This window comes from Mauremys reevesii, linkage group 5 (genome assembly GCF_016161935.1).
Source record: "Mauremys reevesii isolate NIE-2019 linkage group 5, ASM1616193v1, whole genome shotgun sequence".
Taxonomy (NCBI): Eukaryota; Metazoa; Chordata; order Testudines; family Geoemydidae; genus Mauremys; species Mauremys reevesii.
In genome coordinates this window covers 10,078,614-10,101,203 of record NC_052627.1, presented here as the reverse complement: position 1 = coordinate 10,101,203, position 22,590 = coordinate 10,078,614, and the positions used below count along the sequence as shown (strand labels likewise).

Below are 22,590 nucleotides of genomic sequence, written 5' to 3'. Positions count from 1 at the left end.
GTAACTCAGTGCCTTTGATAGCCAAATCATCTATGAATGATGACACTGCATTATAAAATAATTCTCGTCCTTGAATCATTGTTCTCCTGGGCTGGAGTTGAAAATAATGTAACCACTGCAGTGGGTGGGAGACCAACCTATTCTTAGCACCACTGTTACACTGGTTGGGCCTTTTGAAACGATGTGAAAAATTAAGGTAAATATGTGAAACTTTTTCCTGTGTTTATTTTTAAACTTCATATTGCAGAGTTAGGCTTCATATCTCGTAGGAATGTAAATGTTACTTTGAACAGGGTATGATACTGTGAAATGTTTCTTGAGTCTGTCATTTCCCCCCCCCCCCTAATGTCTAGTGTGTATATTAACATGTTTGCTGTTTCCAATATTAGGGTCTTAAGTTAGACGCTAAAGGTCACATTGTAGTGGATGAGTTCCAGAACACCAGCAGGAAAGGGATCTACGCTGTCGGGGATGTATGTGGAAAAGCACTCCTGACCCCAGGTAATAGGCCTGTATTGCATTCTGCTGTACTGCCACCTAGGGGATCCCATACTTGTGATATACTCACTTACCTACATTTAGCCACTAGGGGCAACACTTTCAAAAATAGGAGCCAAAAGTTAGTGGGATTTTCAAAACTGCCTACGTGACTTAGGAGCACAAGTCCCCGGAGAGCCCAATGGTGGCAAAGAGAAACAAACAAATTAATTTCACTTCCAACCCCATTTAAAAACAATCAAAACTCCTCTCCTTCCCCCTGCTTAAAGTGAGGGGGTGGGTGAGGAAGAATCCATTCTTCTTGCCCCTGCTGCTCAACTCCTTCCAACATTTTCAGAGGCTGGCTGCTATAATTCCGCTACACTGGGTGAATTTGGCAGCCACCTGACATGCCAGCTGGCAGAGGTGGTCAAGGTGCATGTTGCCTCATGCATGTAGCACATTGACTGTTTTAGGACCAGGTAAGACACCAAAGGCCCTTGTCCTGTATCATCTGTGTAAGATATTTTGGCAGGGTGTGTGTAATGTGGCATGGTTCAACAGGCTGCCCTCTCCATCTGGTATCCTTATTATCCAGCCTTCACACTCATTAATGTCATGTTGAATTTAATGTTTGTGCATTAACATAACTTAACTCGCAAACATACAACCATATTTTTTTTGGCTGACTGATCTTCCCGTTGCTCCTACACAAATTATTTCTGCAGAGTCCCTCATGCTGCCTCTCTCCACTCAAGGCCAGGGTAGTGCAGAGTTTGTGTCTCCTCTCCACTCTGCCCCCCCAGCTGTCAGTGGAGGGAGCTGATAGCTCCTGGGAGAGGAAATATCACTTGCCCAGGGCTAGCTGCAGGTGTGTGCGAAGTCATAAAGATGTGTGTGCACAGAGTTGATGTAGACAACCTGTACTCACTGCTACATGGAGTAGGATATGGGGAAGAGGAGAGCAGCATGTATAGAAAGAAAACAGGTCAGAGCCCATGTAGAATGGGGACCACTCATATACAGTTTCCCATGATTCAGGGTGGTGTCCTTATTCGGGTGCTAATAGTATCTGAGTGCTGGGAAAACTCCATTTGTTGTCAAGCATAAAACCCAGAAGATGTAGGTGCTGGATATAGAAATTTGCAAAGCAATTGGGAAAGGAATTATTTTCTTATTGAAAGTAGTGATGAAGCCGCACCCTGGCCTTGCTTGTTCACAGTTGTATTTGTGCCAAGTGGGTGTAATACTAGCTGCTGCCCCGCACATCACAAAGAGGAACATGATCCATACGCTGACGACTCCCACAATGACTTCCTATGGCAGAGCTCCAAAGCAGAAAAACAACTCTTTTTGCAGAGGCACACTGGTTCAAACATTGAGCCTCTCAGCCAGGGATGAGATTAACCTTGGATTTGCAGAGTTTAAGGGAGAAATTTTCAAAAGCACCTGTGGCCTTGTCTACACTAGGAGGGTTTTCCTGGTATAGCTATATTAGCAAAATCCTATGTGTGTGGGCTCGGCTATTTCCGAATACTTGCTGTGTCCCCAAACCAGCATAAGCTATATTGCCATAAACGGTTGTGCTAGTATAACTTCATCTACACTAGGGCTTATAGCAGCACAGCTATATTGGTAAAACATCATCCATGCCCCATTAACCAGTGTAGCTCTTCAGGTATAATTTAAGAGTAGATCAGGCATTTTCAAAAGTAAATTAGCTGCTTAGCAGCCAAAATCTCACTGAAAGTCGTGACAAGTCATTAAATGGCTTTCAGTGAGGCTTAGGCCCCTAAGTGACAAGTGATTTTGAAAATGTTGTCCATCAGTTGCAACCTTCTGGTGTTTTTGTCCTCTACAGTCCATAAATATAAGGTTGGATCCTGCTCTAAAGCATCCCGTACAGGCCACTAATTAGCTACAGGATACCTGACTAGTGTTAGCCTGCGTTAGATGGTGTAAGCATGAATTCCTATTTCCATACTTACAGTTGCAATAGCAGCTGGAAGGAAACTGGCACACAGACTGTTTGACGGCAAGCAGGATTCCAAACTCGACTACAGCAACATTCCTACCGTGGTCTTCAGCCACCCGCCAATCGGAACGGTGGGACTCACGGAAGGTAGGGTCCAAGTGAAAACACTGCTTTAGAGTCTCCTTATTAATGTTCTGTGTTTCAGATAATGATAGCCATGACAATTGACTGAATCATGTTGTCTTAAATTCAGTTTATGGGGGAGGACAGTAACAGGATAAGGTGCCTTTCACCTGTAAGTACCATGTTCATATTGAGGCTAGGTGTGTAGTGAACGGAAGTCACTTCCTCTTTGAAAGGCAACAAGTACATGGCCTCAACTCAGCTAGTGGACATGTACAGCACTTAATCCCCCATCGCTGTCTGGCACTGACACTTACGTCCGTTTCAGCAAAGAGGCCAAGCCTAGAATGGATGTGAGACTATAATCAGCCCTGCAGGTAGGTCCTGAAAGTCAGGGATGGAGGCATGTGGTGATGCAGGAGTTTTAGTCTGGATTTATGTCTAACTATGGGCCTAACCCAAGTCCCATTGAATCCTCCCATTGCCTTCACTGGACCGATTTGGTGCTGCTTTTTGCTAACCAGGACAATATGCTAGATCTATACATATTTAATTCAACAATATAGCTTAACTTTTTACTAGATTAATTTTTTACTTGTAATTTGTGTCAAACTGTATTTGTGTGGAAATTCAATTAAAATGTACAAAAACAATATTTTAATTTTATTATACAAAACTACCCTTAAATGTGCTGGATACATAATGGGGGGGGGTTATCTGAACATATTTTTCATTTAAAACTTACTTTTTGTTTAATAAATCAGTTATTGTCTGTAGTTGATTGAACTGATTGATTCTGGTCACCATTTTTTTCATCTATTTTGAACTAATAGATCTCATCCCCTCACACTTAGTTTATATTCATAGATTGGAAGAGGAAAACAGGCTTTCCTTCTTTGCAGCTTCCAGTTGGTTTCTTAACTTTGACTGAACTAGTCATCAGCTGAACTAGTTGAGTAAATTGAAAGAAGAAAATATTTTCTGTGAACCTCCAGAAGGAGTCACTGCTATCAAAAGATGGGTTAGCTTTGGTTCCAGGTGCTTTAGCTAGTGATTTCCATCAGTACAGGGGTTTGACTTTTTTAAAACATCGCAGCAAACATGTACTGCTTAATATTATAATCTATGAACATAATTTAAAATAAGTGTAAAAATAATAAGTTTAGGCCTTAATACATGATGTTATAATTTCAAATTTAATTTTCAATATGTTTATTTAAAAAAAACCACCTGTATTCAATTTTTTTAAAATCTGATTTAAATCCAGCTTCTTTGAATTTTTTAAATCATTTAAATCTTTGATATTTATCCACCCTGTTATTCAGTTAATGTTTGTAAAGTGCTTTGAACATGCTAAGCCCAATGTAAGAGATGCATATTTATTACTACTTCCCTTGGGAAGAAATTGTTATTAAACAGTTGAGGTTCATTTGTCCTTACCTAATATCAGTCAGGCTGACTTATAACTTGTATTTCCAGACAAAAAACACATTGTAAGTGCCTATCAGTAATATAAGATATACTACAATTTTTACCTATCCCCAAACCAGGAGATTCATTGATAAGCCTGTTTGAATTTCTTTTTAAGTTTAACCTTAGGTATTAAAATATAGTTAGGGAACCCAAACAACCTTAAGTCTGCCCGGTAATAACACCATTGGGGTGGGTGGGTAAGTTGCAAAATCTAATATTCTTTCAAAATCGGTTTAATTTCGTCTAGGTCCACAAGCACTAAAGTGCCTTAATCATAGCTGAATGGCTTTTGCATGGTGTCACTACAGGGCAGAGTTAAGGTTTCTGCTGAAAGAAAAACTTCTAAGTTATGGGGGACAAGACTATTAAACCACTTAAAAAAATCTTCAGAAGTAGCCTGTGCACAAGATTTCAGTGAGTTTTAATCACATGGAATCCTGTGGCACCTTATAGACTAACAGACGTTTTGTAGCATGAGCTTTCGTGGGTGAATACCCACTTCTTCGGACTTGCATCCGAAGAAGTGGGTATTCACCCACGAAAGCTCATGCTGCAAAACGTCTGTTAGTCTATAAGGTGCCACAGGATTCTTTGCTGCTTTTACAGAGCCAGACTAACACGGCTACCCCTCTGATACTTAATCACATGGGATGCTGGATGAGTCTGACAGCAGGGTTATGGTTGTTGGAGTGTCCTTAACTACATTTCTTACCTTAACGTGTTTGGTTTTGTTTATTTGTAACTTTAACTGTGACTTCCTGCATTTAGACTGCTTGGTTTGGGGATAGTTATGGTCACATTTGGATTGCAGTCCGGACCAGTAAGGGGTTGTCACCTCCTGCACTGTAACCATGGGTGGTGCCTTAAATGCTCTTCTGTTGTGGCTCATAGCCTGGACACAAACAGTCAGCAGACAAACATATGGGGTACCCTGAGTGTGTCTGTGTGCTGTGAAGCCTTGGTCCAACGCTTCTGACCCCAGCAGCCTGCCACAACACAACAGCCTTACCCTGGTTTCCACCAGCTGTAGTTATACCTGGCAAGGTGATCTCAGGACACTTCCAGTCCCAAGTTTCCCCAGAACCATCTGCCTTGATATCTCCAGCCCTCTCCTGAACCACTCTGATAAATAATAAGGTTTGTTTGTTCCTTTAAAGAGACAGTACCCAGCAGCTTGCTACATCAGCTGGAGTTAACAATTACTTCAGACACAGCACTGGGTTGGTTTAGATTAAAATAAAACAACTTAATTAACAACAGGATGCAAGTAATGTGATGCCAAGTAAAAGAAATAAAAGTAGAGATAGTTACTAGCAAATAAAAATGAAAATTTACATACACCTAAAAGTCTAAAACTTACCTAGCAAGGCACAGTCTCTGTTTAAGATGGTTTTATTCACCCATTACTTTTGGTCCAGCATGGCTGACTGTCTCCAGAGGTGAAAGTTAGCCAGTATGGCTTACTGGCAAGAGCTGGTACGCCATGCCAGACCGGATCAGCAGGGATTTAAAGGTCCCGGAGCTCCAGCCCCTGCGGGGAGCCCCGGGCCCTTTAAAGCGCCGCCCGAGCCCAGCTGCCGGACTTCCGGCGGCGCTTTAAAGGGCCCGGGGCTCCCCGCAGCGGCCAGAGCCCTGGGCCCTTTAAATCGCTGATGGAGCCCTGCAGCCACTACCCCAGCGCTGGGCCCTTTAAATCCCCACCTGAGCCCGGCTGCCGGAGCTCCGGCCTCTGGGGAGCCGGGCTCCAGTGGGGATTTAAAGGGTCTGGGTTTCCCTGCAGTGGCCGGAGCCCCGGGCCCTTTAAATCGCTTCCGCAGCCCTGCAGCCGCTACCCCAGCCCTAGCCTGAGCCCTGCCGCCCCGGGGTAGCAGCGGCAGGGCTCTCACGGTGATTTAAAGGGCCCGGAGCTCTGCAGTGACTGGAGCCTGGAGCCCCGGGGCTCTCAGCCACCTCTGCAGCTGGTAGCTTTGGGGTGATTTAAATGCCCTGGGCCTCCCAGCCACAGCCGGAGCCCCAGGACCTTTAAATCTTGAAAGGCCCCACCTCTTCCGTTTGAGGCCACGCCTCTTCCGTTTGAGGCCATGCCCCGCTCAGGACTCCGGCATACCGGTAAGTCCTTTAAACTACTTTCACCTCTGACTCTCTCTCTCAGTCCGGAGGACCTTCCACAGAAGCACAAGATGTTGGTTTCCCATGTGTTCAATTGGATCTTTCACCTAAGGAGTCTCTCTATTCTTTGTTCTCAAAGTTAGGAAGGCCTCTTGGGGGGGGACTATTCTCCTATGTTTCACTGGCCTACATGGAGCTATGATAATTCTCTGTGGCTTGAGTTCAGGCTCAAGATAACCCCTGCTGGTCTGCTTGATAGCTTTGTTTACAGCTAATATATGTAAACTGAGGTAAACCACATTCCTTTGTCTAGGGCAGATCTGTTTATTGCCTTTGCCTAGGCCAGGCTGTCTTCTTAAACTTGTTCTAGTAACATTATACAAGGGGAATTCATAGCTTCACATATAAAGTTAACACCTGCATTTTACAATGATATTAATGACCAGAGTGCTATTAGTTTTCAGATGATACCTTACAAGGTGTATGTTGTACAGCAACATTTTGCAGTAGCGTGTAGGATGTGAATACAGGGGCGCTTAGGGTGAATATCACTGGTAAAGTTGTTTACCCTAAATTACCCAATTGTACTCTCCGCCGTAACTGCATCTCATTGGAGGTTTTTGTCTGGGAATTTCCTTGTTTGGAGTCTTAAATGAAAATTTTCATATGTAAACAGTTCACAGGAATGCTACTCTGGGATATCTCTAATGATATGAAAGGATGAAGTATCAATCTTAAATCACTTTTTAAATTTTTTTTACCTTAAATAGCTAGGTTCACAGGAGTGTTACTCTACTTCCTTTCATATCATTAGAAATATCCCAATCTTAAATCACTTTTTAAATAGCTTAAATAGCTAGGTGCCCTTTATCCTACTCAAAAACAGCACAAATCAGCCAGATTTACAGGCCAGATAAACTGGGTTTACAGCTCCTTTGTTTTGCCAGAGCTGTGCAAAGGAGGTGGATTGTATATTGCAGTTCCCCTGACCTCCTATGTTCCTCCTAGATAGCTCCCCGGTTTTCCCCTGCACCTACATGCATAACCCTTCACACCCGCAACCTTTCACCACTCGCACATTCCTCTGCCTCTGCCACCCCTACTCCAAATTCCCCTGCCTCTGGAACCTCCCTGTTTCTCCCTCAATCGTGGTATATCTGAGTAGATCTGACGCAGTGGGTAGTTTTTGAATATATTTAGGATTAAAAGTCAGTTTTTGCTGTTTTTCATAATTGAAAGCTTAACTGTCACAAAGAACTAACCCTTTTCAAGTAGGCCACCATCTCCCATTGTGCTCAGTGAGACTACTGCCACAGCTGCCTTCAGGAGAGAGGGTGGGCCTGGAGTCTAGGCTATGAGCAGGCAGACACACCCAGTCCCATTGAGAACAGAGAGAGACTTGCTTCTCAAAATGGCCACCAACTGAAGCCACCTGGTGCTTCAGTCCCATTTATAGCGAAAGGTTATGACAGTCATTTTGAAGGTGGTAGGGTTTTCAACCATTTTGGTTTCTCCAGGAGTCTCCCAGAATCGGGCTTAATCTCCCAGAGGCTACTGCAGCCGAACTGGGAGATTTTAGGCACTAAAAGTCTAGCGGTGCAGCGGGGCTGAGGCAGGCTGCCTGCCTGCCCTGGCTCTGTGCCGCTACTGGAAGCGGCTTGCACGTCCCTGTGGCCGATGATGGGGGCAGGGGGTCTCCATGTGCTACCCCAGCTCCCAGTGCCGACTCCACAGCTACTATTGGCCACTGTGTTGAGGTGGCACAGTAGTGTAAACTAGCCGTTAGTCCCTGCAGCCTATGTAACAGTTTTGTTTTGTGGAGTCAAATGTCTCTTTTGTGTGTTTCAGAGGAAGCCATTTCTACATATGGAAGAGAGAATGTGAAGATCTACACCACCTCTTTTACCCCCATGTATCACGCTGTAACTCAAAGGAAAACTAAGTGTGTCATGAAACTGGTTTGTGCCGGCAAAGAAGAGAAGGTGAGCAAAACCTCATAGCTAAAATGTTCAGGATAATGCAGCAGCTTGTATTCTGCTGTTATCCAAGTCTATTTAGCTAAAGGTAAAATAACTGACTTTGCATATTTAATTCCAGCTCCTCCATTACAGTGTTTTTGTTCATAGACATAAATTGCCTTTCTAAAAAGAATACTTTACATTAAATATTACATTCAAACACACGTTAAAAACATTATTCAAATTGCAAAGTCAAACTGTGAAAAGTGGAAAAATTTCTGTAATATATGTATGAATCCTTGGCATGCCTGTTTCCATCTGAATGTTGCATTGCTATCCAGTGGGTGCAGAAGGGTTAACAACTGCTCCTGGATCAGGGTAGGAGGTGTGTGTGTGTATGTGACCTTGCTGTCTGGAGGGAATAAATACACTCATTGAAGAACTGGCTCAAACCAACCCAAATCAATAGCCAGTGACTAAGCACTCAGCTTAGCAGGAAACACCAGCAGGTAGGACTTGAGAACTGAACTGGAGAACAAAGTATCATATGACTGCCAGAAGGTGGCCTTTTTTTTTTTTTTTTTTTTTTGAGGGTGCGGGGGGGACTTGAGTCCAAACCAGGGAGACAAGGGAAGAAAGGGAGCAAGAGATGGAGTCCATCACAGTGTGGCTGGCTGACGATGGGCACTGATTTGACCTGGGTGGACTATGGCTTGGCTTCTGCCTCACTTTGCTAACCTGAGGACATTCAGGTTCTGTATGCCAGGTGACTAATAAATGGTGGTGGTTTTTGAAAAGGCTGCCTGTATTGCTGTGAATACTCACTGACAGCATTCTGCCCTGAAGGGCTACAGTACGCACCTGCAGCAGTCTAGCTTGGTTGGATTCGCTGCAGGGAGCCACAGAGAGAGAGAGGGTTAGCTGGTACCGAAGGCCCAGTCTTGGTGGCCATGGTCCTGCCCCGGTGGAATTGTGTGGGTCCTTGAAGCCCAGCACACTTTAAAGGATCACTCCTGGGAGAGTACTTACAGGCTGGGGCATAGACCAGAACCTGTGACTCGATGACCTTAATTCGGCCCAACCTTGGTACTGAATGAAGCAGATGTAATGTGGAAAAAATAGCTTGTGACAATGAAATTAAAGACTATTGTAATGTGTGTGTCAAAGGGGGTTTGGCATTTGCTAACTTTCAAGTGCTTGATTTTGCAACCAAAATAATGTTCCTCTAACAGGTTTTTTATAGGTCATTTCCTAGTTTTTTAAGGAGAAAGGTAAAAACAAATTTGATTATATACAACTTTAACAAGAGGTCAAAAGAATCTTGTATAATGGAAAGTTTTAAGCAGCCTCATTTATAGAGGTTGTTGCAAGTTCCATGTATAATATGAATATTATAGTGGCATGGGAGCACCACCGTTTAAGGTTACGTTGTGACATCTGTTTAAAGAGTGAGCTTTCTAAGTCCTCTAAGGTCCATGTGCCTGGGTGGATTTGAAATTTGGAGTGCCTTGGAACACGTGACCCAAATTCGGAGTCATATGAGCAAGGGGTTCCAGAGGTATAAACATCCTCCCCAAAAATAGCCACTTAAAAGTTGTCAAGTGGAATTTTTTTTGCTCAAAGCTAGAGAACAATAGAGCCCTGCAAATTCATGGAGATCCGTGGACCATTTCTGTGGTTGCCAGTGCAGATGGGGATACAAATTTTGTATCCACGCAGGGCTCTGATGGTAAGAGCAGGCAGGCAGCTGTGAGGAACCGTGGCACGACTAAGGCAGGTGGAGGGTCCATTGTGGCTCTGCACAGCTGCCTGCCTGTCTCTTATCGTGACCGGGCTGTGGCTCTGAGCTGCCCCCGTCCCCAGACGGAGCCAGGACGGGGAGCCTGGGTCCCTCCACCTGCCCTGGGCAGGGGGCTGCGATACTGGGGAGGGGGGCTGCTCAGGCCCCGTGCCTGCAGCAGGTGGAGGGTCCGTGATGGCTCCCCACAGCTGTAGGCACATCTCTCCCTCACTGGGATTGGGGGGGGGTGCCTCAGAGCCTCAGTCCAGCCCTCAGTGTAGAGCCCTGCACATCCGTGGCTATCCGTAGATAATTTTTGCAGATTGGATGCAGATGCACATTTGTGTATCTGCGCAGGGCTCTAGATATTAAACTTTTGGTGGGCTATGGATCAAAATAGTTTCTCTCTTGAGTTTTACCCAAGGTAGTGCATGGAACTCACTACATTTTTGGGGGACCAAAATTGGGAATGATATTTAAGAAAATGGACATTTTTACACTAGACATGCACCAATACAGAAAAACAGCTAGAGGGTTTCCATTCCCTCCATTCTATATGCTTTAAAGCTCAACTTTTCTAAGTGCTGTAAAATCTGAATGGTGACACTGATTGCTTTGAAATGTTATGTGCCTCATGGGGTGTCGATCCACATTTGGGATTATTTGGCCACTGGTTTTCTTGAGTTACTGGCCAGCCCCCAAAACTGATTTCCTTCTTCTGTCTTGTAGTGTTAAACTGAAAGATACTAATGACTGGATGGTTCACTTGATGGCTGTGAACTCACCCTTCAGTTAACATAACTAAGGACCAAGTCATCACCACCCCTCACCTAAAACAAAGGGACTTTTGGATTAAGTGGCTGAAGGTTACTACAATTTGAGGCCTGGGTGGCAGTGTTATTTGTGGGCGGGAAGGGGATGTAATCAGTCTTTGGTGGGGCACAGGGAGGGTTAGACATGTGAATGCCTCTTGAGAGGGATATTAGGGGTGGAGGAGTGGAGAAATGAGAAGAGAGGGACTTGAGGCTGCAGAGGGGAGGGGAGATTAAAAATGCTTGAGACCAAACAAGCAAGTTTACCCAATTTATTGTCTAAAGACAAAATAGTACAATATGAAAAGGAGATATACATACCACTCCTTCTGGGAAACTGTTTTCTCGCAATGTGCAGTGCCCCTTACACAGAAAATGTTTTTGAAATACCCCCCCCCCAATACCCAAACCCTACCCACATTTATAACAAAATTGAAAGCACACAAGTCATTCAATCAGCTTTTTACCTTGTTTTTCTGGTACCAGGGTACCTTTCCTTCTCTCTGTTTTGGATACTCCATTCCAAACTAGTTGCCCATGAAGTCACCTGTCACCCTGTACCAAGACATAGAATTAAAGTGTTTTGTTTTTGAGAGGTTTTGGATTGTCTAGTACCAAAGATTACCTCAGTTTTGCAGGGTATTATGGGATACATATCTTGACATGCATGAACAGTTCTTGTTCTGAAGCTGTGCAAAGCGTTCTTACTAATGATAGAAAAGATTCCACTAGAAAATGCTACACAACCTCTCTGGGCTCAACAAAAACTTCCCTGCAGCCTCTAAGGTTAAGGTACTCCTATTATTCTGGACTATCCTCTTTCATTCAAAACCCATAGATTTTTCCATCAGGTCTGTATGGGTCCACCTGGCAGCAAACGGTGTGTACCACAAAGCTTCAGATGGTTAATCAGTCTTTGTTCACCCACTGACTACCAGATTCTGGAAGGGCCTAATCAGAATCTTTCCACCAGTAAGGAAACCTACGACTTAATGGGACTTAAACCTTGTTCTTTCGGTGCACACTAAGCCTCCCTTCAAACCACTATCTACATGTTTCATGTCTCTCCTGTCCTTGAAGGTTGCATTCCTGGTGGCCATCACCTCAGCCAGAATGGTGTGTGAGCTCAGAGAGCTGCTGGCATATCCACCTTACACCACATTCCATAGAGTCATGGTTTCATTGCATTTATACCCTAAATTCACCCCCAAGATAATTTCAACATTTCACTTGGACCAGTCAATTCATATATCTGTGTTTTTTCCCAAAACCACACACATCTGAAGAAAAGAGGAGACTTCATTTTCTTGATGTGCATCAAGCCCTAGCCTTTTATGTACAAAAACAGAACCAACCAGAAAATCTCCCAGATTGCTTATTGCTGAGTGAAAAGAGCTTGAGGTCAAACTATATCCTCTAAGCATCTTTAAATGGATATTGGCCTGTATCTTACACCGCTACAAGTTATCTAATATGACTTCCTCACACGGGTTAGGGCTCATTCTACAAGTGCACAACCAACATCAGTACCATCACTCCAAGAAGTACCTCTACTGGACATTTGCAGAGCAGCTACGTTGAGTTCTGTCCATGCATTTTCAAGACATCATGCTTCAGTTCAGGACTCCTGTGCTGACACATCCTTTGGGACGGTGGTCCATCAAATGGCTTCACTGCCTGCATCCTCTTACCCTCCTCCTACTTGAGTACTGGTTGTCAGTCATCCACAGTGGAATTTACATAGGTACTAGCACTCAAAGATGACAAAACAGTTTGTAATTGGAGTTCCTTCAAGATGTGTGGCCCCTATTTGTATTCCACTATCCACCCTCCTTCCCCTCTGCTTCGGTCATTTTTCTGTTTGCGGCAGGAAAAGCAATGGTCTGCTCTGCCCTTTATCTCCATGGTTGGAGGCACATGCACAGACCAGTGGATGGTGCTTTCAAGAATTCTCTCAATCCAGACACATGGAGTTCATGTGCACTCACAGTGGAATACAGGTGGGGACTATACATGTAGAACAGGGGTGGGTAAACTTTTTGGCCCGAGGGCCACATTGGGGTTGCAAAACTGTATGGAGAGCCGGGTAGGAAGGCTCTGCCTCCCCAAACAGCCTGACCCCTGCCCTCATCCACCCCCTCCCACTTCCCGCCCCTGACTGCCCTCCCTCAAAATTCCTGACCCATCCAAACCCTCCCCCACCGCTCCTTGTCTCCTGACCACCCCCTTCTGGGACCCCCCCATCCCAAACTGCCCTCCAAGGACACCATCCCCTATCCAACCCCCCGGCCCCTTACCATGCCGCTCAGAGCAGCAGGAGCTCGCAGCCCAGCCGGAGCCAGACATGCCGCCACACTGCCCTGCAGAAGTGGTGGGCCACAGTGCTGCCCGTGTGGTGGCGTGGCTTCGGGGGAGGGGGGAAAGCAGGGGAGGGGCCGGGGGCTAGCCTCCCTGGCCGGGAGCTCAGGGGCTGGGCAGGACAGTTTCACGAGCCAGATGTGGCCTGCGGGCCATAGTTTGCTCACTTTTGATCTAGAAGAACCTTCAGTTACAAATATAAGTAACTTTCTCTAGTGCATTTCTGCTGACATAATTTTACCACTCAATTTTGTAGGTTATCTTTGATCCTTCAAGATACACACTCTTCTAATCATATCAGTCAGCTTTGCCAAGTGGCTCCAGCCAATCCCTCCACCATTCAGTACAGTTGCAACTAACACAGTGAACGTACCTTGGGTGGCTATGCAGATTTGCTAGAATTCAAACATACCTGGGCAGGGTATGCAGATTTGCTAGAATTCAGATCTATAGAACACAACACAAACAATGGCACGGTCTTAGTCCTTCCTCATATCTACTTATAGAATTTAAGGTTGGAGGGGTCCATTATGCCCATCTAGTCTGACCTCATGTATAACACAGGCCATAGAATTTCATCCAGTTACACCTGTATTGGGCCTAATATGTGTTTGACTAAAGTATCTTTGAGACAGGCATCCAGTCTTGATTTGACCATTTCAAGAGATGGAGAATCCTCTACTTTCCTGGTAGTTTAACCGTTGCCATATCCATGCTGACCCATTCCCAGTGGTTTTGCCAGCAGTAGGGGCACGGAGTTATGGTTGTGTTGGGGGGATGGCAGGGACCTTAACTTTGTATATCCTGATTTTCAGAGGTTTACATTAGCCACATTCTGAAGCAAGCTGCTTTCCACAGGCTGGAAACAGCACTGGGCAACCTTAACTCTTCATTAACAATGTTTTTGAACATGTAATCATATGTAGATTTGTTATTTGAAAGACTGTCAACTGGGTCAGCAGTAGTTTCCCCTCTGCCAATGAGTGATCAGGGTGATGAAGATTCTCTAGCTGGGGTGCAGTGATGACTGTCATTACATGCTCATCTTTAATAAATTTTCTTATTGTTTGAAGGTGGTGGGACTACACATGCAGGGCCTAGGATGCGACGAAATGCTGCAAGGTTTCGCTGTAGCAGTCAAAATGGGAGCAACAAAGGCCAGCTTTGATGAGACGGTTGCCATTCACCCAACTTCATCAGAAGAGCTGGTCACGCTCCGTTGAAAGGTGGTGAATTTCTGGTGCTTGCAAACAGATCTGTAATGTGGCAGCCAAAAAACTAGACTTGCCGAATCATGATTTTTCTTCTTGGTGCCACTTTTGCAAACTTCCTTTTCTATGACACTCCAGATAATAATCAGATTCTTCTGTTTTTGTAATCTATGAATATATGTAGAAAAAAACATAGAGATGTCCAAAAAACCAGTTCATCTCATCCAAACAGCTTGGTTTCTTGAAGCGTCAATTGGTTTAGAGTGAAAAATAAACAAAATGGTTTAAAATCTTTGGTTCTTGCTTTATTATCTCAGGCTTCATTAGCTTAGGTAAGCCCATGTTCTGACTGGCTAAGCTAGCCGGTGCAAAAGAGATGTCTCCAGTTTTTGTTACTTTAACCATGTTTTTTTTTCATGTGGACATGCAGAATAATCTTCCTCCTCTCTTACCCAGCATGGCTCTGTGCACACAGAAAAGCTACTCCTGGGTTACGATCTGCAGGAGGAATTTTAGGGCATGTCTATACTGCAGTGTAAAAACCTGTGGTTGGCCTGTGCCACTGACTCCAGCTTTCAGGGCATGGGCTAAAAGGCTGTTTAATTGTGGTGCCGACGCTCGGGCTGGAGCCTGGGTGCTAAGATTCTGCAAGAGGGGTGGGTCCCAGAGCTCAAGCTGCAGCACAAGCCTGAATATCTACACCACAATTAAACGGTCCCTTAGCCTTGAGCCCCAGTTAGCTGGCATGGGCCAGTGGCAGGTTTTTAATTTCAGTGAATACATACCCTCAGTGAGCAAAGCTAGCCTTGTGGCTGAGGCGTTTGACCAGGACTCAAGAACTCTAGGTTCAGTTCTCTGGCTCTGTCACAGTCTCCATGTATAACCCTGGGCAAGTGTCTCTCTCTCGGCTCCCTAGCTGTAAAGTAGGGACAATAGTATCTTTCTCCTCGTGGGCATGTGATCTTGGGTCAGTCCTCTCTACACTCTTCTAATGTAGAATTATGGAGGCTCCATAATTATGGTTGGTTCTAAATTAAGGCATAAATTCCTGTTGTTTTTTAAGTAGGTGGCCAATTGGTAGGAAGTTTATTATTTTAAGCTTGCCAGTCGTGGAGATGGTAATATTGACTCTGCGGGGAAAGTCTTGTCGGGAAATTCCACAAAGCCTTTTATTTGAGCCAGTGACTGAACTTGTAAGTTGAAATCCCTACAAGGACTGTCTAGTTGCAGTTTGTGATTCCTGAGATGGAAGGGGTGAGAACACCATGGAGACCTCCTACTGGCTATTGCCTCTTGTATGAAGTATTACTTCCACGCGATTGAGACATGAGGTTTATGGGATGCAATTTGGAGTCCTGCCTTCCAACCCCTCATGGGGGATTACAGTGGGGATGAGTGTGATGGAATGCACCCCTGTATTTGCACCCTACACACTGTTGTACAAAATATGCCTTGTGAAGTATCATTTGAAAACTAAGAACTCACTGGGTCAATAATATCACAGAGAAATGTGTGTAGCAACATTATATGTAAAGTTTAAACATAAGCTGAAATCATGACTGAAGTGTGTTTCCCGGATAAGTCTGGGCCTGGGTAAATGTGTTTCTCAGACAAAGGACAAGCTGACAGCACTGGCCAGGTGTCATCAAAGCTGATGGGCCATCACCTGTCAAGTGGCTATTCTTTGGCAAGAAAGGAGGGTGGGAGCAGGAACAAAAATATCTGCATTTTAGCAAACAGCCACCAGCAGCTCTTCTTTCACCACCAGACTCCTTGACTCCAACCTCATAGCGGAAATGAACTTTATCTAGGGGTAACCCTGAGGAAAATGGATTTCAAAGGGGTACTGAACTATAAAAAGTGAGGAGGGAACACACCAAGTTCTCTTGTCCTATTCATCTCTTGCTCCTTCATGTGAGAAGACAAAATAAAACATCCCATTTGTTGTTGGGATCTTGACCTGAAATCTGGTCACCTTTGTTGCTGGGACCATGTGGTAAGAATTTTATCTTGAACCAAGTCTAAGTCCTAGGAAGTGTTTTATATTTTTCTCTTGTAACCATTTCTGATTTTAATGCCGTATACTTGTACTCACTTAAAATCAATCTCTTTGTAGTAGGGCTGTCAAGCGATTAACACAATTAATTGCGCTATTAATAATAGAATACCATTTAAATATTTTTTGATGTTTTCTACATTTTCAAATATATTGATTTCAATTACAACACAATACAAAGTGTATAGGGCTCACTTTATATTTTTATTACAAATATTTGCACTGTAAAAAAAAAACAAAAAAAACCCCCAAATAAATAGTTTTCAATTCACCTAATATAGTAGTGCACTCTCTTTATCATGGAAGTTGGACTCACAAATGTAGAATTATGTACGAAAAAAACCCTGCATTCAAAAACAAAACAATGTAAAACTTTAGAGCCTACAAGTCCACTCAGTCCTACTTCTTGTTCAGCCAATCGCTCAGACAAACAAGTTTGGTTACAATTTGCAGGAGATAATGTTGCCCGCTTCCTGTTTACAATGTCACCTGAAAGTGAGAACAGGCGTTCACATGGCACTGTTGTAGCCGGTGTCGCAAGATATTTACATGCCGGCTACACTAAAGATTCCCCTGTGTTATGGTAGGGGTGGGGTCACTAGGTTACCCAGGTTAAGGTTACAAATGGAAAGAGTCTGCAACCTAGGGTTACTGTTAGGTCAGTAGGATGCCTCATTCTAGAGTTAGGGTTGGTTTCAGTAGAGTTCCCCTGCCTAGGGGTAGAGTTAGAAAGTGTATGGCTCCCCAGACTATGGCTAGGATTACAAAAGGTAGGGCTCTCTGTCATAATGCTGTGGGTACAAAGGTAGGGCCCCTGGTATCAGATGAAGGTTGCATTCAGTAGGGATCCCTGGCCAAAAGTTCGGGTTGGATCAGTAGAGATCACTGGTCTATGGTTACATTTGCAAAGGGTAGGGCTCTCTGGCCTAGGGTTAAGGTAAAGCAGAGGGCCCCACCACTCTGGAGTTATGGTTTGGTTCAGTAGGGATCCCCGGTCTAGAGTTATGGTTAGACTGCAGAGCCCAACCCTTCCTATGGCGAGGGTTGGGTTCCCTGGGCTAGAGGTAGGGTTGAAAAGGGTAGGGCTCCCTAGATGCTTTCAAGGAGCAGAGGCTCCCGTCCAGCGTTTTCTGCTTGGCGTTCCCTTTTGTATCCTGATTTTATCCCCGTAAACTTCACTCCCATCACCGTGTTTTCATTTGTTGTCCCCCAGGGTTAGTTGATGCCTAGCTCCAGTGGCTTCTCTCCTTAAACCAAGGGGCCTTTAGTAATGGTGGAGCCTACACCTACTCATCCCCTGTGCTTCAGTGAGCCACTGCTCAGGCATGCAGCAACAAGCCCGCAGCGCTCACGTACCCTGCCCACAGCTCCGGCAGTAACTTGCCCTCGGGCATGCGGTAGCAACCTATCCCAGTAGAGCCTGAGTCAGGTGACCCCCCCAGGCCCAGCTATTTCCCCAGCTCCGCCAAAGCTGCAGCTCTGTCTGTGAACAGCACTACCCAGCCAGGAACCCTCCTGCAGCCACACAGTGTACTGGACTCTCGACACTCCCAGCCTGTCTCTGCATCAGCCTAGCCTGAGCCCTGGTCCAGCCCTGTTTCTGACCTGCTCCAGCCCTTCCTCCTCTCCCTGACCCTTGGACTCGGATCATCCGGCTTTGCTCTTTAGCCTGTACCTGGGCTTTAGCTACAGTACTGACTCTGGACACCTGGTTTCGACCCCTGGCTTGCAGCGGGACTTTATCTGTGGACTCTGATCTCAGTTCTGACTCTGGCCTGTCCCCGGGTCTCGATTGCAGTGCCACCCTTGGCCCAGTCTGACCCTGTATCTGGCTTCAACCTCCACTCCAACCACTGGGCCTGACTACTGGGAGGCAGTGCCTGACAAATAGGGGTCCCCGGTCCATGGTTAGGGTTAGGATAGCTCCCCAACCTAGGGCTAGGCTTATAAAGGGTAGGGCTTCCCAGCCCCGGGATGGAGTTAGAAACAGAAGCAGCAGAGTGATGACAATTTCTTCTTGGCAGGGATCTTTATTCCCTTTCCCCAGAGTTCAGGGTGTGATGGGACCAATGTTTGGGCATTTCCCCTGTTCATGGGTGTGGGGAAAACAACCAACACAGTCTTTTGTCCACTGATGTTCCACAATGGTTTGTCTGGTGTGGTGTCTCTAGGCCTTCTTTTGTTGGGCAGGAGATGACATCTCTTGAGGTAAACTGGTATTTCACACTTGGTAATGCTGCTTTCCTGACTTGGGTCCTCCCTCCGCCCCCCAATGTCATAGCAAAAACTTTTATAGTTACAGAGCAAACACTTAAACATTCCCTAATAACATGAGATACAGAGGTTATAAGTGAGATAATACAGGCAACAGTTTACAAGCATTTCATAACGTCCAAACGCTAAACACATCTCTATAAACGTAGTACCTATTTTGAGTATACTAACAGACAGCTGAGCCAGCCTGGTTTCCAGCTGTTCATTGTCAGTGTTCAGTGAGGCCTGGGGGCCTTGGCATGAGCTTGGCACCTGGTTCGCCAGTGTCAGAGGGGTCCCTAGGCTCCTGGGCCTAGGGTTAGGATTAGGTCAGGAGGGATCCCTGTTTAGGAGTTAGATTTGCAAAGGGTGGGGCACCCCAGCCTAGGGCTAAGGTTATAGAGTAGAGGGCACCCCCAGTCTTGGGTTTAGTTCAGTAGAGATCCAGCATAGGGCTGCAAAGTGTTGAGCTCCTCAACTTAGGCCTAGAATTAGGATCAGCAGGGCTTCTCGGCCTACAGTTAGGGCTGGAGTCAGTAGGGCTCCCCATCTGGGTTTAGGGTTATAAAGAATATGGTTTCCTGTCACAGGATTAGGGGTTGTGTTAGGAGGCTTGTCCATACTCGGATTCGGGTTACAAAAAGAAGGGCTCCTTTTCCTTAGGTGGTTATTTAGGTCAGTAGGGCTCCCCGGCCTAGGGCTAGGGTTGGAAAGGGGATTCATTGACTGGGGCCAGCCAGCCAACCAAACCTGCTGGCTGGAATTCACTGGGCGGACTGCACAGACTTCACCTGTTTGCTGCTTAATGGTGTCAAGCCCTCTTGAACTTTCTCTTCAAAGTTCTTTTCAGTGTTCACTTATGGTACTTGTTAACTATTGGTCTTGTGCCCGGGCTTGGCCACACTTAATACGCAGCTGCTGCGCCACTGTAGCGCTTCAGGCTTGACTACACTGGAGAGTTGCAGCGCTGGTGGTGGGTTTACAGCGCTGCAACTTAGTCACCGTCCACACTTGCAAGGCACATACAGCGCTGCATCTCCCTGGCTGCAGCGCTGGCTGTACTCCTGCTCTGCCTGGGGTATAAGGATTGCAGCGCTGGTGATGCAGCGCTGCTCCGCAAGTGTGGCCACCAACAGTGCTGTAATTGGCCTCCGAGGTATTCGGCGGTATCCCAGAATGCCTGTTCAGCCACTCTGCTGTCTTGGTGTGAACTCCGGGCTCCTTCTAAAAAACAAACCCAGCTCCTGTTTGCTCCAGCAGAGGCAGGCAGGGGGATTCTTTTGGAATGTTCACAGCTAGTGTTTGCTTGAGGAGAGAAGCAACACAGCGGGGAGAGGGGAGTCCGTTTTGGAGCAGCTGCTTATCTGGTCTGAAGGCTATTTGCATTTAGTGAATAAGAGAGGGGTGGGGGAAGGGGTCCAAACTTTTAAAATGATTGAAGGTTGGTGCTGTGTATCTTCCAGTCCTTAGAACTTGCAAGGCAGGGAGCTCACACAGTGTCAGCTCCAAAAATCCACTCTCTCTGTCTTCCCCCACGCGCCCTGTCACACTCCACCCCACCCTCCTCTTTTGAAAAGCACGTTGCAGCCACTTGAATGCTGGGATAGCTGCCCATAATGCACCACTCCCAGCAGCGCTGCAAATGTCGCCACACTGCAGCGCAGTAGCTGTCAGTGTGGCCTCACTCCAGCGCTTTCCCTACACAGCTGTACGAAGACAGCTTTAACTCCCAGCGCTGCACACCTGCAAGTGTAGCCAAGCCCTTACCCTCTTCCCTCGCTGTTACTGAGGGACTCCTGGTTAACTTTTTCTCCACTGACTAATCGGCTTAAATTCAGCTGGTCACCATGTCTGGTCTGAGGTTGCAGGTGGATGGGGACACCCGGGTGGTGGACGCCAACCCCACGGAAGCACTCTGCCCCAGAGGAGACCAAGTTTGGGGCAGAACAGCCCAGCAGAGGAGGGGCACGTAAGGTGCCTCTTCTCGTGGCTTAGCCTTCTGGCCGGGTCGCAGTTAGTCCCAGTCCTTCCGAGGTAACAGACAGTACAGTGAAAACAAACGTCTGAGCCCTCTGCCTGTGCTGCTGCCCTTCATTCTGGGCCCTGCAGACCAGTTCCCCTTTTGAGGTCGTTGTCCTATGCTGAGATCCACTCCAGGAACCCTAGGGCAGGCAGTCATGGGTCACTCCACCAGTGCTGGTATTTCCCTGGACTTCTTCCTACTGAGACTTTCCCTGGGCTTTCTCCTTACCCTGCAGTTGTCTCCCCATTCCTACGGGTCTCCTCACTCCCTGCTATCCGCAGAGTGATTGCAGGGTTTCTCCCTGCCACCCTTCCGCTTTAAACTTCCTCTGCTTGTAGCACACCCAGCCACCCCTGCTGGGTTTCATCATTAATTAGACAAGGACGACCCTCCAGGTGCCACTGGGCAGGCTCCCATCACAAGGGCATAGGAGTGGCTTGGAATTCCTGGGTCAGCGAGTCCAGTCCCCTGCGCTCACAGGCAGCCCTGTCATGAATCCCCATCATAAACGTAGTCAGCTCCATCCTAAAGCTAGTGGGGTTGTTTGCCCCACTGCTCCTATGGGGAGGCTGTGCCAGGCCCTCGCTCCTCTGATGGACAGAAGCCTTCTGCTCACTGCCCAGCCTACATTGATTCATGGCCAGTTTATCCCCATTGGTCCTTGTGCCAACATTGTCCTTTACATTCACTAGCTCTTCTCCCTCCTGGGGGTTTACCCCTCTCTGCTGTATTTATACAGGTGCCCCTCAGCCTGCGTTTGGCAAGGCTGGACAAGCCAAGCTGTTTTCCTCTCCTCGGATTCTCCGTTCCCCTGCGCGGCCTCGTCAACTTGCTCTGTACCTGTTTTGGCGTGAATCCACCTCGCTCAGACTTGGGTGAGCATAATTGGACACACCCCTCCGGATGAGAGCTGACCAGTGCCTTGTTTTGAAAACAAAAACATTGAAGCTGAGATACTGTTTTGCTTCCACCTGCAGGGCTTCCAGGAGATCGGAGCCTGGTTGGAACACACGGGGTGCTGTGCACCTTGAGATGTCGTCTGGTGCCTAATTGGCCAAGTCCCTCCTCTCGGCAATAAAGGCAAAACATCGGGGAGTCCTGTGGCTATGGGCTATATCACCTGCTTAGGAGGCCAGCAAGCCTCTCCCAGCTAGCTCTAGAGGTGGCTGTGAAAGGTAAGGAACTTGTTTCCTTCTCATGTCTGGCAGGCGTGAGAAAAAGAAAGGGACCGTTCAACAAACCCATCTGACTCCCAAATGGGGACTGACTGACTCCCAGCAGTACTTGAAGCAGAGCATGTGCAGTGGGTATCTGGCATGAGAGGGGGTGGACGGGTTTGTGCTGAGCGCTTGCCTGGGTTGCAAACCCAAGGTAACCTTTCAGGAGACGAAGCCTTGGTGCATGTGGGTCAAGAAGCAGAAAGCAGCCTGCCAGCTGCTCTGCAAGGCTCTGATGCGAGTTCTGGAGGGGGCTGCAGCGTGGGGCAGGGAGATGCCACGTGAGTGTGGAGGAGAGAGCCCTTAAAGCGTTCAAAGATCAAACGTAGCATTCACAATTCTCTGGAGAAAGAGGTTCTCCTTGTGCCCACTGAGCTTGTTAACGTGTTCCCCTGTCTTCCTCACATCGCCCCACTTCTGTCTGGCTCCAGCCTTGTCTGCCTGAGGGGGTCACCCTGGGCTGCTCAGTCCTGGTGAGAGCTGGGCAGAAGGACTAGCCGTGCTGCTGGTGCCCATCTAGCTGAAAAAAATTGTTGTAACTTGAGAGATTTTGTGGGCAGAGCAGGCTCCCAAACCTTCATGTCACCCCATTCTGTATTAGGCAAATTGGAGCGTGCCAGTCAATTCCCAAAGGAGTTTCTTTGTGGAGGGGGAGGGGGAGGAAGTTGTAGATTCACTGGATCATTGCTCTCTCACCAGGTAATGGCATGTTTGCCTAGCTCAAAGTAAGCCACACCTCTGATTTTTGTGATACAGGGAACTTGT

At 46.5% G+C, this 22,590-nt stretch overlaps 1 protein-coding gene across 1 annotated transcript in view; it reads left to right on the top strand.

The window, feature by feature from the left end:
* GSR (glutathione-disulfide reductase) overlaps nt 1-14,568 on the top strand; it is a 35,780-nt gene extending 21,212 nt beyond the window's left edge. The window contains exons 10-13 of the mRNA XM_039540772.1: nt 390-501; nt 2,468-2,599; nt 8,006-8,139; nt 14,139-14,568. Coding sequence (XP_039396706.1) covers nt 390-501; nt 2,468-2,599; nt 8,006-8,139; nt 14,139-14,288 — 528 coding nt within the window. The 3' untranslated portion in view covers nt 14,289-14,568. The remainder of the gene's footprint in view (nt 1-389; nt 502-2,467; nt 2,600-8,005; nt 8,140-14,138) is intronic.
* Nucleotides 14,569-22,590: the final 8,022 nt, after the last annotated feature.